The sequence below is a fragment of the Primulina huaijiensis genome, chromosome 4 (genome assembly GCF_012295235.1).
Source record: "Primulina huaijiensis isolate GDHJ02 chromosome 4, ASM1229523v2, whole genome shotgun sequence".
Lineage (NCBI taxonomy): Eukaryota > Viridiplantae > Streptophyta > Magnoliopsida > Lamiales > Gesneriaceae > Primulina > Primulina huaijiensis.
In genome coordinates, this window is record NC_133309.1 from 23,159,637 (window position 1) to 23,177,924 (window position 18,288).

The 18,288-nt window shown below is 31.8% G+C and overlaps 1 protein-coding gene across 1 annotated transcript; it reads left to right on the forward strand.

The window, feature by feature from the left end:
• Positions 1-10,390: 10,390 nt before the first annotated feature.
• On the forward strand, positions 10,391-13,537 carry LOC140975514 (putative late blight resistance protein homolog R1A-3). Its single transcript, XM_073439255.1, has one exon. The coding sequence runs from the start codon at positions 10,504-10,506 to the stop codon at positions 13,414-13,416; it is 2,913 nt and encodes a 970-aa protein (XP_073295356.1). The 5' UTR covers positions 10,391-10,503; the 3' UTR covers positions 13,417-13,537.
• The last annotated feature ends 4,751 nt before the right edge of the window (positions 13,538-18,288 follow it).

Consider the following 18,288-nt stretch of genomic DNA (forward strand, 5'->3'; position numbering starts at 1 on the left):
ATTTTTCATAAGCAACACAAGCAATAAGAAATTTTATTAGGCTCGGCGACGATTGATCAATATTATATAATGCCCTTGGATTCTCGTCAATATTATTATAAGATTTCATTTATTTTATATATAGAAAATTGTATTTTTGTTCCGGAATCTTTTTCTCTTTATGATTTTTGGTCTTCTAAATTATAAAATTTCAGTGTTGGTTTTGTATTTTTCGATTTTTTGCAATTTTAGTTATTTTTCAGATGGAATATTTACGTGATTCTAAACACTACTGGTCATATAGATCGCATTGGTATCACATCAGCACAATGTCAGAAAAATGAATAAAATTATAATAAAAAAACACAATAATAACGAACTAATATTGAAATTTGACAATATAGATAACAAAAAATGCAAAAAGAGAAATATACATATATAACCAAAAATCCAATTTTTCCTTTTGTATATTTATGTTTGGAATATGTCAAACATTAAACCACAGTAATAGATTATTCAACAGTGATAATATATATGTCACACTACAAAAAATCGTTGGCTTAGCAAAAAATCGTCGCTAAATTGAAGTTGTCTACGGTTTTCATTAAACCGTGGGCAAATTACCGCGGATTTAAAAAGCCGTCGCTAATTTCAGCCACAGATAAAAAAATCCGTCGCTAAAAACAGCGACAGTTTTTAAACATCGTCGCTATATATAGTTACGGTTTTTAATAATCTGTCGCTAATGTATCGACGATTTTTAAAATTCTTCGCTAAATTAACGACGGATTAATAAAAACCGTCGTATTAATGCATTAGCGATGGTTTTTAAAATAATTCCGTCGCTATTTTGAATTTGGCGACGGATATTTAAATATGTCGCTAATTAACGACGGAATTTATAAGCGACAATTTTGTTAAATCTGTCGCTAATTAACCGTCGTTAAGTGCCTATATATACCCCAATCCATTTCATTTTCCTTAGCGAATTTCACCCTTTTCTCTAATATAGGCGAATTTTTGCTTTTTCCCCCCTCAAATTTCATGGTTTTTAATTACTGTAACTTGTTTTTTTGTTTAACTTTTCAGATCTGTCTCTCATATTCAACTTTATTAGTTCACGCATCTCACAGGTATTTTTAATATATTATGTTATATTAAAATTCTTTATGTTGGATCAATNTATTGTTTAAATTACTATTAATTATTTTAATTTAATACCCTTAATTATTAATGCAATATTATGCTTAATTTTTAATATTTTAATTTTAAGTATTTTAAATATATGTATATATATCTAAAAAAATTTAGTTATTTCAATATTTATTATAAATTAATATCGATCTTACGTGTATTATTATTTAGGACAATTTATAGTGTAGGTAATTAATGTATATTATAAATATTTTTTAAAAAAATATCCATAAAAGTTAAGTCAAAATCACCAATTCAATTGTCAATTATTGTAGGCTGAAATGGACAAGAACGATAGAGGTTGGAGAATAGGTTCTTTAACCCAGGAGTATTGTACTGGTGTAGAGTCATTTGTTGCGTTTGCTTTGAGTCGTCCAGAATGCTTATTAAATGGCAAAGTACGTTGCCCGTGCAACCACAAAAAAAGTCAGAACAAAAATTATTTAGATGACGATATAGTTAAAGTACACTTAGGACGATATGGATTTGTATCTAATTATTACTGTTGGTATTATCATGGGAAGGAGTACGTTCGTCCGTCATATCAAAATATTAATCTTCATGATCCGTCTTCTTCGTATCGTGTTTTGAAAGTAGTTAGGGAACCACAAATGATTGCACCTGATGATTCTAATTTGCTCGATCAAAATTTCCAAGATAATTTAAATTTCGAAGAAAATTTTGAAAATGACAATGAAAACTTTGATGAGGAACACCCACCATCACTCTATGTTGACGAAGGTCCAGAAAGTCCTATCAGCTACGTAAAATCATTGTATCAGATGATCAAATCAGCCGAGAAGGAGATTTGGGATGGAAATCCACATGGTCACTCTTTGTTGTCTGTTTTGGCTAGATTATTAAAGATGAAGCATGAGCATAATAAGTCTGAAAGGAATTTCAATGATATGTGTCAATTAATATCAGAGTTATGTCCTACTTATAACAACGTTCCTGAGAGTTTTTATGCTACAAAGAAACTTATTAAAGAACTCGGACTGTCCTTCGAAAAGATTGATACTTGTAACAATAACTGAATGATCTATTGGGGTGTAGACAATTCTTTGAATGAGCGTAAGGTAAGTGAACATCCGAGGTATAAACCTAGTAGACGTAGATCTTAGAATGCGAATAAGCAAATTCCTTACAAGTTGATGTATTACTTTCCAATCACCCATCGTCTACAAATGTTATATGTTTCAACTACTACTGCCTCACATATGTGGTGGCACCACGACCACCATTATGATGGTGAAACAATGACACACCCATCCGATTCACCAGCATGGCATCAATTTGACGTTATACACCCATCTTTTGCATCAGAGATTCGAAATGTGATATTAGGACTATCAAATTATGGATTCCAACCTTTTGGTCAAAGTGGTCAACAATATTCATCATGGCATGTGATTCTTATGCCACATAACCTTCCACCTTGGATGTGTATGAAAGAAGAGTACATGTTTCTTACTATGATTGCACCCGGCCCGAGTAACACAAAAGATAAACTTGTTGTTTTCCTTCCACCACTGATTGCAAAACTTCAATCGCTTTGGTCTAATGGTGCTGAATCATACTACATTCACACCTAGAAAAATTTCAATCTTAGAGTTGCATTGATGTGGACGATAAGCGATTTCCTAGCGTACGCGATGTTATCTGGTTGGAGCACAGCTGGAAAACAAGCATGTCCTCACTGCATGTCAGATTCAGAGGAGGTCACTCTACCTTGTAGTAGTAAGACATTGTGGTTCGACAATCACATGAAGTTCCTATCTGAAGATCACCCACTACGTCGCAATAGGCACACGTTCGTTCGTGGTAGAAGAGTGTTGCATCCCGCCCCTATTGTTAAACGAGGGGATAAATTACTTAATGAGTTGGACGAATTTGGTTTTAGGCCTTCGTATGAGGTTGAATCTGATAATACAAAAAAAGAATTATCTAACTTGATCAAATGTGGACGAAGAAGAAGGATTATTTTTTGGGAGATTCCCTACTGGACTACAAACTTGATAAGACACAATTTGGATGTCATGCATATTGAGAAAAATGTTTTCAACAATGTATTTAACACAGTGACGAATATTACAGGACGTACTAAATATAACACTAAATCATGAGCGGATTTTATTGAAATGGGTATAAGACCAAAGTTACATCCTGACAAGGTTACGGGAAGATATCCTAAAGCAAGTTATACACTAGACAAGCATGCAAGAAAAGTTTTATTTAGATAGTTGAAGGATGTTAGATTCTTTGATGGTTATGTTTAAAAAATGTCTCGTTGTGTGGACATGAACAAGTTGTGTATGTTTGGTATGAAGAGTCATGATTGTCATGTTTTTATGCAACGTTTGATACATGTTGCGTTCAGAGAGTTGTTACCAAGTGATGTGTGGGATGTTTTGACTGAGTTAAGTCTTTTTTTTTTTTTTGCGAACCTAACGGCTAGGAATATTAAACAAAGTGATATATATGATGCGACTAAATGAACAAATCCATATCATTTTGTGTAAGTTGGAGAAGATATTTCCTCCTAGTTCATTCGACTCCATGGAACATCTATATATACATCTTTATGAAGCCTGCGTTGCGGGTCCTATGCAATTCAGATGGATGTATCTTTTTGAAAGATTTCTACGTAAGTTGAAGAACACATTGTGCAACAAGGCACGAGCTGAGGGATCCATATGCAATGCATACTTGGTTAGAGAGGCATTTATATTTTGTCAGCATTACTTCAGTGATTCATTAATGACCATGGAAAGGAAAACTAGGCAAGCACGATTTCAAGACGTCAACGATCAAAACTCATATATGTTCACCATATTCGATATCGTGGTCGACCGATTGGCGCTTCAAGATTTAGATGGCTTACGAATGAGGAATATCATGCTGTTGCTACTTACATTATTTAATTGTGTTGAAATCAAGCCATTCGTGAGGTACGAAAAGTAAAATCATCAACTACATTCATTTTTTCAATTAACAATTATATGTTTTACCATTTAAATACAATTTTCTAATTAAATTTAATTAATTACAGTATGTACGAGAATTCCATGCGTGCACAAAATCCAGATATAAAGTGTTTCTGCCGTTGAGACATTGTTGCAGACAAATTTCTTGGGATGGTTCAAATGCTATGTGAGGATAGATAATTAACATTATTAATTATTGAATCATATATACATCAACTAACTTCCTTTTTTCCATAAGCAACATTGCAAACCACAGAATTCGATTCTCCTATGATTAAGCAAGTTGCATTCGGACCATTGCAAAAAGTGAATACTTATCCAATGGATTTAATTTTCACACTGTCAATGATACATCGTATAAGGCAACCAATAATTCAGGGGTTCAAGTTAGCAGTCATTCAAGTCATGTTGAATGTACTCAATTTTATGGTCAGCTTGAAAAGATAATTGAGGTTGAATACTCTGGTTTGCCACTAAAACAAACCATTCTTTTTAAATGTTCTTGGTTTGATAATCATCCTAGATTAGGGACACGCGTACACAAGAGGTATGATATTTGTCAATGTTAATCGGAGAAGAAGTTTAGGTTATTATGAATCATTTGTGTTTCCTACACAAGCTTCACAAGTTGTGTACTTGACATACCCAACAACTAAAACAACAAATTCAGATTGGCTATTCGTGAGCAGTTTGAGAAAAAGAGCATATTTTACAGATATGGAGTCAAGTGTCAATGCAAGTGATGCAACAACAGATGCATTTCAAAACAACGAAAGTGAAAATCAAAGGCTTGAAACTCAATTCTTGTTGACATCGCAAAATCTTGTCGATGTCATAGTTCTGTACAATAATGATCTTGACGTGAACAACAACAGTGACAGTGATTAGATTTATCAGTGCATGTTATTTGTACCTATGGTTGTTTTTTTTCAATGTGTCATGTCTTTCTTAGTGTAATATAATGATTTATTCATTTTGTTGCTTCTGTTTAACTACTTAATGTCAAATTTGATTTTGATAAATTTAAGTTTTAATATTGTCATGTCAGTTTAATTCTTGAAATGCCACATATTTTTGAATGTACTTTGTTCACTTTAAATTTTGTAGGTATATAGTATGTATCGCTTAACAGCAGGCGGGCAGCGCGCCTATGGATCCGCGTATCACTTTATCGGTGCGGGATGGAGTGTAAGTGGTTTAATTATTAAAATATATAGTGTTATATTGAGATATGTGTTGGAGTTCGACAATTTATTACAATATTGATTAAATTATTTGTAACATATTTATGCCAGATAATGGCAAGGTATCGAGATACATGACTTCTATATTCGCCTTGCAAACTTGTTTTAGTGAACATTCGTGAAAGTATGTCAAGCCTGAACAGAGGCAGTGATACTGGGATGAGTTCGTCGTAAGTATTATAATAATTAAACTTATACAAGTTGTTGTGTTTCTAATCCAGCCATCACGCCAAACAACATACTGTTTGGAAAAAGATGGATGAAGATTAATGGTAAGAACCTTCAAAAAAATGCTCTATCATATTAAATATAATTGAATTAAACAGAGTACTAATACATATAGAATTATATAAAAGGATTTGAACTAAGCAATCTAGAGTATAAGAAATACCTCTTGGAATATGATGTTGATGTTTTTCTACCAATTACATCAAACTGATAAGTATTATCCTGAAATTGAAAATAAACCATATTCAAGATCCAAAATTGTGAGACTCTTTATTAATATTTGCTACAAAAAAAAATATTTAAATTATTTTCCACATATTTTTATGTAGGTATAGATGTATCTCACCCCAAAATTGATGTCTTATAAACCGACTTCAAAGAATTTTCGTGAATTTACATTGACAGCGACAAGCTCTCGTATATGCTAATGATACAATGTTACTTCTTCATTTGCTAATGTTAAGATGCAGTTTTTTGCCATAATTGTTTAGTAGAATAGTAATTAATTGTGCCTTAATTGGTTCCTATTTGATTTGCCCTTTTCCTCTTCTTGCTTCAACAAGGCCTGAAATCTCCATTCCATTTTCTGCACATATTTGCATGTGCATGAATAGGGGTGTTCAAACTTCGGATAAAACCGAAAAAACTGAAAATCCAAACCGAAAAAACCGAATACCGAACCGAACCGAAAGCCGAATTTTGTAATTCGGATATAAATATTAAAACCGAAGATTATTTGGTTCGGTTTCGGATTATATATGTCAAAACCTAACAAACTGAAAAAACCGAAATTTCATTAAATTAATAATTTTTTTATATTTTTGTTTATATTATATATTTTGATATGATATTTAGTGAATGAAAAATTATTTTGAACAATTTTTAGTTGATTATTGTTTGTTTAATTAATTTAGACCTTATATTTAAATATTTTACTAAGAAAACATGTAGAAAGTTAACATATTATATTTTACAATATATTTATATTATTAATTTAAATAATTATACCAAAACCGATTTAACCGACCGAAATAACCGAACCGTTTTGGTAGAAAACCGAACCGAACCGAAGAAAAATGATTCGGATATCGGATTATACATTTCTAAAACCGAAAACCGAAATAAAAAACCGAAAACCGAACCGAACGATGAACACCCCTATGCATGAATATCTAATTATGTTGGTCATAATGTTCTTGCTCCTGCTTATATATATTGTCATAATGTTCTAGCAGCATTTGTGATCACAGAACCAATAATCCTCCTAGATATGTTGGTCATAATGTTCTAGCTCCTACTTATATTATCGTTTACGCCATACATCTGAATGAGAAAAAGTCAACGTTAATTAAATCCATTCAACATTTAGAATTCCCGTACCAAAAGGCCACAAGGAGATTTTCAATCTCTTAACGTGAAAAAATTGAACGTCAACAAATGAAAATGCATGTTGTTACCTTGTACCAAGTCCAAGGAGTATGTTTAAGCAAAGCACCAAGTGGGGAACTTGCTGTAGATAGCCCTGATTCTTCCCCTTCCAAACCAATCTGGTAAGAAAATTTATAATGACGAAAAGCTGTAAATTTATTACAGTTGAACAAGGAACAAGGTTTCATCACAGTGTTACAAAGTTTAGACCAATAACCTGATATGCTCAATATTCTGACGAGAGGTCAATGATTGAACCGTTGCTTAAACCTTTCAATTAAACTGGGCCTGTAATTCATGCTTCCGATAAATCAAAGAAAGCTCCATAGTTCTGAATGAGGAAGGGAATTGTATAAGAAAATAATTCTCGATGCATTGCTAAAAGAAAGTATTCAAACTTATTTTCATTCTTAGACATGGACATACAAGTGTAATTTTGTCAATATACAATTGGAAAACAATGTCATTTATGTACACTTTTATAGGTTAAAACTTATTTTCATTATTAGACATAGACATAGAAGGGTAATTTTGTCAATACACAATTAGAAAACAATGTCATTTATACACATTTTTATAGGTATATATATATATAGGTATATAGATATAGATAATATATAGATATATAGATTATCTCTACTATCTAATAAAGCAAGCCGGATTTAGAAAGTGTGTTGAAGTGTAATAATTGTCCCTACTGAGTAGAGCGATAGAACCATGGCGCTTGGGCTGTTATACGGTTTAAAAGATTTGAGTTAAACCATTACCACTAGCTATAACTTTTGTTAAAGCGGAAAGCGCTTGATCCTACAATTGGCATCAGATTCAAGGTCATGAGTTCGATTATCATTGATGGCAATAAGTGCAATTATTGGGAGAGAGATTGTTGAGGTGTAATAATTGTCTCTATTGAGTAGAGCGATCGAATCATGACGTTTGGGCTGCTACACGGTTTAAAAGATTTGAGTCACACAATTTCTACCAACTATAGCTTTTGGTAAAGCGGCAAGCGTTCGATCCTACAATTAGTATCAGAGCCAAAGTCATGGGTTCGATTCATATTGATGGCAAAAAGTACAATTATTGAAAGAGAGATTGTTGATGTGCAATAATTGTGTCTGCTGAGTTGAGCGAACTAAGAAGAACTTCCTGGATTCTAAATGGGTGATAATGCTTTAAGGTGTTTGTGAAACTAGCATTTGCTTCAACTTCTATAACTTTTAACCAAAAGCTAGAAGCAAAATTGAGATATTTTTTTTTTGCTTCTGCTTTTTTTAATGATTTAAAGTTACAATTTGACATTTGAATCCTTAAATTTATCATATTCCACAATTACTCTCAATTTGTATAAATATTTTTGGAGATTTTTGCAAATATTAATTTTATTTACATATGAGTATTTAAGGGTTTCAAATGAAGTTCATAAAATTCAAAATCATATTTTATTACAATCATTTTATATAATAAAAATCATTTTTTTATAATTTACATTTCAAGTTTTATTTAATTTTTACATCTTGTGCATTTATATAAATTTTTCCATTTGTTTTTTTATTTTTATTAAATCTTATATAAATTTTCAAGCATTCATTTTATAAAAAAATTAATTAATTTTGATACAAAATATCTAAAATTTAATAATAATGATATAAATACATTGTTGATGGTGTGAGTACTAAAATTTAGAAAATTTAAAAGCCAAATGCTATGTAGAATAAAGATATTGTTGCAATTTTACAAAAAATAAATAAATAAATAAATAAGTTTGGAATAAATTTTTCTTCAAACAATCAGTTTAGCTTTAGGATTTTATTTCCTAACAACTCTATACTTTTGATTCTCACATATTTTCAAAAAATCTTTAGAAAAATAACTTTAAAATAAACAAAAACTCTCTCAAACACTCCTTTATAAAATCTAAACTGAGTTTTCACATCATAAAAAAAAAAGATTTATAAAAAATATCTTTGGTATATTTGAATGAACTTCCAAAACTAAGTCAAAAAAATAAGAAATATAGAAAAAATTATAGTAGACTATCATGTAATTTTCCACATTTATAAAACTTCGCATGACTTCATTCATATTTATCCTATATTTAATTATTTTAATAGCCATTAATTTTTTTTTAATAACTTATCGTAACAGTGAATTTTTGTCTCTTGTCGAAATTTACGGTTGGTGATAATAAAATAACTCAAGATAATTATTACATTCTAATACTAACTAAAAGCTAATTTTTAAAAATAATTATAATAATTAAAGATATTATATACACATATCTGCGTGTGTTTTGATCCGATAGTTTTAAGAGTGGGTCTCATTTGTGACCGTCTCACGGATTCTAATCTGTGAGACGGATCAACCCTACCGATATTCACAATAAAAAATAATACTCTTAGCATAAAAAGTAATATTTTTTCATAGATAACCCAAATAAGAGATTCGTCTCAAATTTTTGTTTAATTTTAATTAAACTACCTTGTTAGATTAAATTTTATACTAAATCACCTGCACATTGGTGGACAACAGCTTGGCCGATTCTGACATGATTGACGAATCATTTTAATTCATATTGAGACAACCACAGTCAATTATTGCGATTATTTTAATCATGCATTGCCAGTCTTAAGACAAAAAGGTTCTCACCATTAGGGTAAATTAATGGAGTAATCAATTTCATTCACATTTTTATATCTTTTCGAGGTTGAATATTCATACTCTATTTAAATATCATATTATTATTTATAATTGTATTTTTTTAAATTTGAATTATTTCGAGTAAATTATGAATATTTATTAAATTATCGAGAACAATAAGAAAAAAGATATAAAAATTAACAAATTAAAAATTATATAAAAATAACAAAATATTAAAAACTATTTATCTTTAACATCATTACCCAACAAAAATAACATAAACTTTATATTAATAATTTTCTTCATTCCATTCAATCTCATATCACTCAACAAAAGCATAATAGAATTAGAGTAGGTCTTTCATAAGATGCTTTCACATATCTTTATTCGTGATACGGATCAATCTTGTCCATATTTACAATAAAAATTAATATATTTGACATAAAAAATAATACTTTTTCGTGGGTGATCCATATAAAATATCTGTTTCACAAAATTGATCCGTGAGACCGTCTCACAGGAGTTTTTGTGATAGAATTAACGCTATAGCCGAAAAATCATATATATATATATATATATATATAAAATCAAGTATTCGAGTTGAGTGTGTGTAGGATTTTTCAAGTCTGTCTTCATCTTCATATAAAAAAATTCATAGTAACCGATTATCTATTTATTTAATATTATAAAAAATTGTCATCCATGTTTATAGAATAATCTTCTCTTTCCATCGCAGTGAAGCTTGAATCTCATAACCAGACTTCCATTTTTATTCTGGTGCGCAACTGTGAGGAGATTTGAACATGGCGTATGCTGCTATAATCTCTCTTAAGCTAACTCTTCACAACACCCTCCTACACCCTAGTAGATATTCCATTCCTTGTGAGAAGAGAGAGATCGAATCCCTCTATGAAAAATTTGAATTATTGCGGTGGTTCTTGGAAGAATATCCATCCCGTGAAAGCAATGAATATGAAACTTCTTTGGAAAGAAGAATCGGAGATGTAGCTTGTCGAGCAGAATATTTAATGGCCATCCATTTAAACAATCCATCTCATTCGAAGGATTTTTTGTCGTCGGTGAGATCGAAGGCGAGAAATTATCTCGCTGCATTTAAGAATGATACATATGAGTTGAACCCATATAAGAAGGAGATCATGGGGCGAATCAATATTAAGGCAATGATAAAGAAAGTTGATTCCTTACTTGATGAGGTAACAAAGATTAAGGAACAAATGGGGTTGGAGATCATACAAGGAAGAGGTTCCTTGATGGAAGAGGAGATAAAGAATGGCAGATTTTGCAGTCAACAAGATTATGAACCTGAGAATGTTTTGCGTCAGGATTCATCAAAAGTTACTGTGAGTAAAACAAAGAGCTTAATGGTGGGATTTGACGATCGCTTGAAGCAGATTATGGATCATTTTACAGGACAATCGGATGCACTCGAGGTTATCTCAATTGTAGGGATGGGAGGTATCGGTAAGACTACTTTGGCAATACATGTTTATAATGATCCATATGTTGTAAGTCGTTTTGATGTTCGTGCTTGGGCCACTGTATCTCAATCATATAGCGTACGAGATATCCAGTTAGGTATGCTAGATTCAATGAAAATATTGACTAAGGAAATGTATCGAGAGAGTGATGTTAAATTAGGAGTTCGTGTGTTCAAATACTTGAAGAATCGAAGGTACCTCATCACCATAGATGATATTTGGGACACTAATGCCTGGGATGGATTGAAAATGATGTTTCCAGATGACAACAATGGAAGCCGAATCATTTTGACCACTCGGAGTGGTTATGTGGCTGCGTATGCTAGCCCTTCTGAGGCTCGTCATCATATTTCTCTTCTAAGTGATGTTCAAAGTTGGATGCTACTTCGTGCTAAAGTTTTTGGTGATGAACCCTGCCCTCGCAATTTACAAAAAATTGGAGAGGAAATCGCACACAATTGTTGTGGACTTCCCCTTTCAATTGTGGTCATTGGTGGATTACTCTCGAAGGCGACGAGAACACAAGGGGCTTGGCAATCCATTGCTGCAAATGTAACTTCATCAAGTGCTGATCAATGCTCAGACATACTAAGATTAAGCTACAACCATTTACCTCAATATTTGAAGGCGTGCTTCCTTTATATGGGAGCTTTTCCAAAAAGTAACGAGTACCGTGTTTCCAAAATCACCCGTATGTGGGTTGCTGAGGGTTTTTTGGGACAAATTCAAGGTCAAAGCTTGGAACAAGTGGCAGAGAGGTGTGTGGAAGACCTTGTCGATAGAAGCCTAATTTTAATGTCTAAGAAGAACTCTATGGGAAAAATCAAAGCTTTCAAAATCCATGATCTCGTGCTTGACTTCTGCTTAAAAGAAACGAAGAGTGAGAAGTTCCTTCAAACAATAATAAGTTGGAGCGATCTACTTGGATCAGATTTAGCAAGCGAGCGTCGGATAATCATTGGTCCAGCGAAAGCATCTGTTCATCCAATAATACCACTCAATCATCAGTTCAAAGCATTCAAGCACATTCTTTTTGGTTGTGTCTACTCGTCAATCTCTTCATATGTTCTCTCGCTTGTTGGCTTGGAACATTGCTTTATTGGCTCAGGTGTGCTTTTAAGATGGAAACTACTTATTGTATTGGATGCTGCTGAAGTAGAGTTTCTTGAATTTCCATATCAAGTTTTGGAGCTATTGAATTTACGCTACATAGCTTTGAGATATGATGGTCATACCCCTGCATCAATAACAAAGCTATGGAATCTCCAGACTCTAATTATTTTAGGACATTCTTGGGGATATATTAAAAATCGCTTACCTGTGGACATTTGGATGATGGCGCATTTAAGGTATGTAAGGTGTGATGGAGCTTATTTGTTTGGTTCCCTTGCCGCCAAGTTCGATTTTTACAGAAAACATTTAGTTCTTGAAAACCTTCAGACTCTATCAGGGTTATGGAATTTGAGATTCTCCGAGGAAATGTTGCAGAGCATTCCGAACATCCAGAAAATTAATGTTTTCTATGACATACGCTTGAGGAAAAAGAAATGGCCGGACTACCAACTTGAGAATCTTGCCAACCTACATCAACTCAAAGCATTGAAGATACGTATAATTTCATTCAGAGAAGCCTATAATTACTTGAATACATCCCCAATGTTCAAGTTTTGTTTCCCACCGTCGCTTAAAAAGTTGGCTTTAGGCGGGGTTGGAATTCCATGGCATGATTTGGCAATAATAGGTTCATTACCCAATCTTGAAGTTCTTAAACTGTTCGATCGTGCATGCCTTGGGACAGAGTGGGAGCCAAACGAAGAGGAGTTCCCTAAACTAAAAGTTTTGACACTTCAAAGTTTGAACTTGGAGCACTGGAGAGATTCTGGCCACTTTCGTAGCCTTCAGTGCCTCATTATTCGATGGTGCTATGGATTGGTCGAGATACCATCCGCAATGGGAGAAAGCTCGACACTTACGACGATTGAGTTGGAAGGTTGCAAAGATTCTGTCTTGAATTCGGCATGTGAAATACGGGAGAAGCAAAAGAGCAATGACAATGATACTTTTCAAGTTATTTACCATAAGAGATCAATTTGGCGCAATCTCGCTAAAGAGGTTAAACACATGCAGATGCCTTTATGTAACTTTCTTATTTCTAATGGCTTTAAGTCCATATGTCGGATTATGTCGCGTGACCCGAATGCATCTGATGTTGAATGAGCCTCCTACTCTTTTTGATAGGCCTGTGTTTGAATCGGATTCAAGCTCTATCTAACTTTTGGATGAAGAGATGTAGCCATTCAAACTTGTATTATATCGCAACATGTGTCTCTTATACGAACAAAGAGTGGGTCTAATGTGAGACCGTCTCACAGATCTTAATCCGTGAGACGTGTCAACCCTACCGATATTCACAATAAAAAGTAATATTATTAGCATATAAAGAAATACTTTTTCATAGATGACCCAAATAAGAGATCCGTCTCACAAAATACGACTCGTGAGACCGTCTCATATAAGTTTTTACCACGAACAAAAGAGTGAGTTACTAACTGATTGGTTACTACTGGGTGGACTAAATCAAGTAAAAAGTTATAACATGAGAGATCGTTTTGGTGCGAGAGAAATAAGGACTGGACTAGGAAAACCTCCAAACAATCAGAAGTAAACAAATTTTTTTTTTTTTTTTTTTTAACATGAGAGACCATTTTTTTTCTATTTTATGTTTTTAAAATAATATATTTATATACAGAAATTCACGCCTTAATTTGTTACTAAACAATTTTTTAATATACTAATAATTATCTTTATTAAACTAAATTTAGTGTCTTCAAAAAACTAAATGCAGTATTTAGTTTTATGCAAAAGTATTCAGTGTTATTTGAGTTAAAAAAAATTTTGTCTATTTTTCATTTGAAAACATAATTATTAAAAACTACAACAAACTCATAAATATCTAGTATCGGTAATTATATATAAAGTTATAAAAAGAATACTGTGATTTTTACCAAAAAATAATTAATGTTACTTTTCGTAAAAAAATTAAATTAAATTATCAAAAATGAGAAAAATACCCATATATTTGTTGATTTTATCGATTGATTTATATTGATCCAGAAATGATATCAGAGTCTAGCTAAAATTATTTCAAACATACTAATTTATTATTACCGAGTAATTAAATGTTTGAGGAGGAGAATTTTCTCAAATAATATGGGTCCGAACACAAGTTCTAGATTAATTATTTGCAAGATTTATTCCAAAACTATGAAATATTCCAAACAAGAAGATCCAACCAAAGTTAGATATCAAGAGAAAAATAAAACTCATTGGAGTCCTAAGGTAAACTTATGATTCAAAATAATAAGTTCCTAGAAATAGTTTCAGATTTCACTAAACTCTCTGGAGATCTTAAAGAGATCCAAAAGACGGTACAAAATTATGGCAATCAGTTATACTATGTACCACATAAAATTGAAGAAATCCTTGAAAAACAAGAAGAAATTTTTGGAATATTAAAATATATTCAAACAAGAATTCAAACTCAAGAACCACAACCAAGTTTTAGTAAAAAAAAAACTTCAGAAAGAAGGTTAACATCATCCTTTGGTACTGAACCCTTATTACATCAAATAAGGAAGGCCAAGGTGATGCCAAAATTTTTAACCGACAAAGAAAGAATGATTAATATAATTAAAACTATCTCAAAAAAGAAATTAATATGATGACAACTTTAGAAATTATTGATCTAAATGATCTCCAAGGCCCTGCGGAATCTTTTGCAAATCTCAAGGTCGTAGATTTGAAGATGAACACAATTGGAGGTAAATCACCCGCAATAGGTGAATCTATTATTTCTTTAAAAGTAGCTTTTATCATAATCCAGATTGCTTTGTAAAAAAAATATTAATATCACAACCTTAAATTTGTGACTGAAGACGAGTGATTTACCTCCAATTGTGCATAAATAATTAAGAGTATACTGGGACACCTATTTTAATATCACAACCTTAAATTTGTACTGAAGACGAGGAACTATCTCAAGTGATCTTTGTGCATAAAAAATTGTAGGAGTAATTTATCCAATAATTGCCTACAACCTGGCAGATCGAGATTTCAGCCAAGTTTTGACCTTGTATCAAAACTCCAAAGAAAAAAGGCAGATGAAAGAAGATAATAGATTATATTCTATTACCTATCAAATTTCATATGTTCTATGTAATACACATCATTCAGAATTGTTATTAGAAATGAGTTTATTGACCGAATCTGTAACCTTCATTAGCGGATTCGTAATACCAAAAATACTTGGAAAAGTTGCTCAGACAATTTATCAAAAAAGAATCGAGTTTCTCTTAATACAGGAAACAGATATCCAGATCCAAGACAAACCGATTCTACAAAAGAATCAAAGTTTTGAACTGGAACCAAGAAGATTATCCTTTTAAGGAGACAGAATAATAAGTCACAGTTGAGGAAAAACAACTGTGTAGGAAACCCAACATGTACTAAAGCTATTTGGACAATAGGAAAACTTAGATGTCCAGAGAGGTGGAAAATAATCGAAATAGTATTTGATAGTACAAAAAAAAGAAATCAATTTCCTCGTAATACAATATATTATTTAGAAAAACCTATGATAGAACTTACCAAAGAATGATCAATATCGGAGAATTAAAAGTTCACATCAAAGGAATCTCAGTAAAAGAATAAAATTAATTGGTTCTTGGGCTAGAGTTTATCGAGGAACATAAGCCTTGGAAACGTCTAGAAAATATAATGGAGTTCATGGCAGAAGATAGAATATGGAAAATCCAGTGATCACAAGCACATTCTCGATATACATTTCAGTAGAGATGTTATACGAATAATATATGACAAAATATTTTGCTGCTTATTATATTGATTGAAGGGATGAAATCTGTACAAAAAAGAGGAGTTTTTACAAAAGAATTGGAAGAAGAATTACCTCTGATTGCTGGAAGAAATTTCTCGAAACCAAACTTAATCTTATGTAAAATGATTAAGATGACAGAAATATTGATTGGAGACAATGGACAAACAACTTGGTATAAGGTAAAAACACAATCGATTTATTTTCATGACACAGAAACTGACATTCTGTTAAGAAACAATTTCATGCAAATTTATAAGTCATATACACAAGAAAATGATACTAGAATATTAGTGTTCACAACATCATTTGATCACAAAGTTATAGTCCAGAGATTAAGAGATGAATTTTATCGAAAATCTTCAATCCAGTTTTGCAGCAAGCGTGGTGATGAAAGAAAACTTCTTAACCCAAAAATGAAGGATTCTAGATGGTTTAAAGAAAAAATACTCCAATTAAGAGCATATAAAGGCCTTTAACCAGAAGAAATAGAATTTTTCAAGATAGCTTTACACCATAATGATGTAGAGTTTGAATCGAAAGTATCCCTAAAAGATGTCAAGAAAAAGATCAAAGAAAATTACAATGAAGATCATGTGGCATGGTGGTATAAAAACCAACTTCAAGCTAGCCTTAAAATTAAGGAAGACAAGGAATATGAGTTTGTTTGATGCAAGCCTATCCCGATGAACATAATTGATCAAAAAGATATGCAGATTATTATCAAGGAACATCTGGACCTTAGACTAATCAAAGCAAGAATATCACCTTACAGCAGTACATGTTTTTTGGTAAGAAATCATGGTGAGGTCAAAAGAAACAAACCAATATTGGTTATTAATTATCAAGAAATTAATAAAATTTTAGAGTTTGATGGGTATTTTATACCTAGTAGAGAACATTTGATTAGTTGTATATGCAATGCCAAAATATTCTCTAAATTCGAATGTAAGTCTAGATTCTACCAAACTCGGATGGAAGAATAAAGTAAGAAATTCAATGTTTTTCTTATATCACAAGATCACTATATCTGGGAAGTCTTACTAATGAGATTGGCTACTTCACCCAGATATTTTAAAAAAAGATGGATAATCTATTTAAGATTTATTCCAAATTCATATTTATCTATATTGATGATATTTTGATAGCGTCTAAAAATATGGAAGAACATATCAAACACTTGAGATTTTCTCTAAAGTTTATAAGAAAGTAGGACTGATTTTATCTAAAAAAATGAGTCATTGCTACGAGAAAGATTGAATTCATCGGAATAGAAATCAATGAGTCAGTAATAATTTTGTAGGAACACATAGTAGAGAAAGTGCAAAATTTTCCAAATGTACTAAAAGAAATGAAACAACTTTGAAATTTCTTAGGAGTTGTTAATTTTGCTAGGATGTTCATTAAAAACTTAGCAAAACATCTGAAAGTGTTAATTAGTCCATTACCGAAAAAAGATGCAAAATTTATATAGGCATGAGAACACACGATGAGACTTAGCCAACTAAAAGAGTCTCTGCAAAATTCTTCCAAAAATGATTATTCCTCATGATGAAGATGATCTGGTATTATACATAGATGTCGGTGATCATTGGTGGACAGTTGTTTTAACAAAGTTCACACCAGAAGGAGAACAATCATGTAGGTATTGCAGTGGTCTATTATCATAAGTAGAAGCCATAAGATGTCATATCAACAAAAATGAATTTTATATAGTAAAACGCGTTTTTGAAAAATGATCATTATTTTACTAGCAAATGAATTTACTTTAAAAGTTGATGATCCACAAGTAAAAGTTTTCTTGAAAAATAAAATAAAATCTAAACCTGAAAATGCTAGATTATTAAGATGACAAGCTTTATGTCAAAATTATATTTTTGATATTGTGATTATTAAAGCTCATGAAAAATTTCTTACATATTTCTTAACAAGATATGGACATCAATTATATCGTTGTCATCATAAAAATGCAAAGGTATTTTAGAGAACACTTCAAAATGTTTCAAAACGAGTTTAACAAGCTTGCCTAAATGCAGAAGTTTCTAGTTAGCTACAACAAGCAGATAAGAGAATTGTCTTTAATCGAATTACAGGATGTTTACAGACTTATACCCAGCTATAGTATGTAATGCAATGGTCTATCCTCTAAAGCTTTGAGAACCCACTGGTTTCCCAAATGGAGAGTTTTCGAGTACACG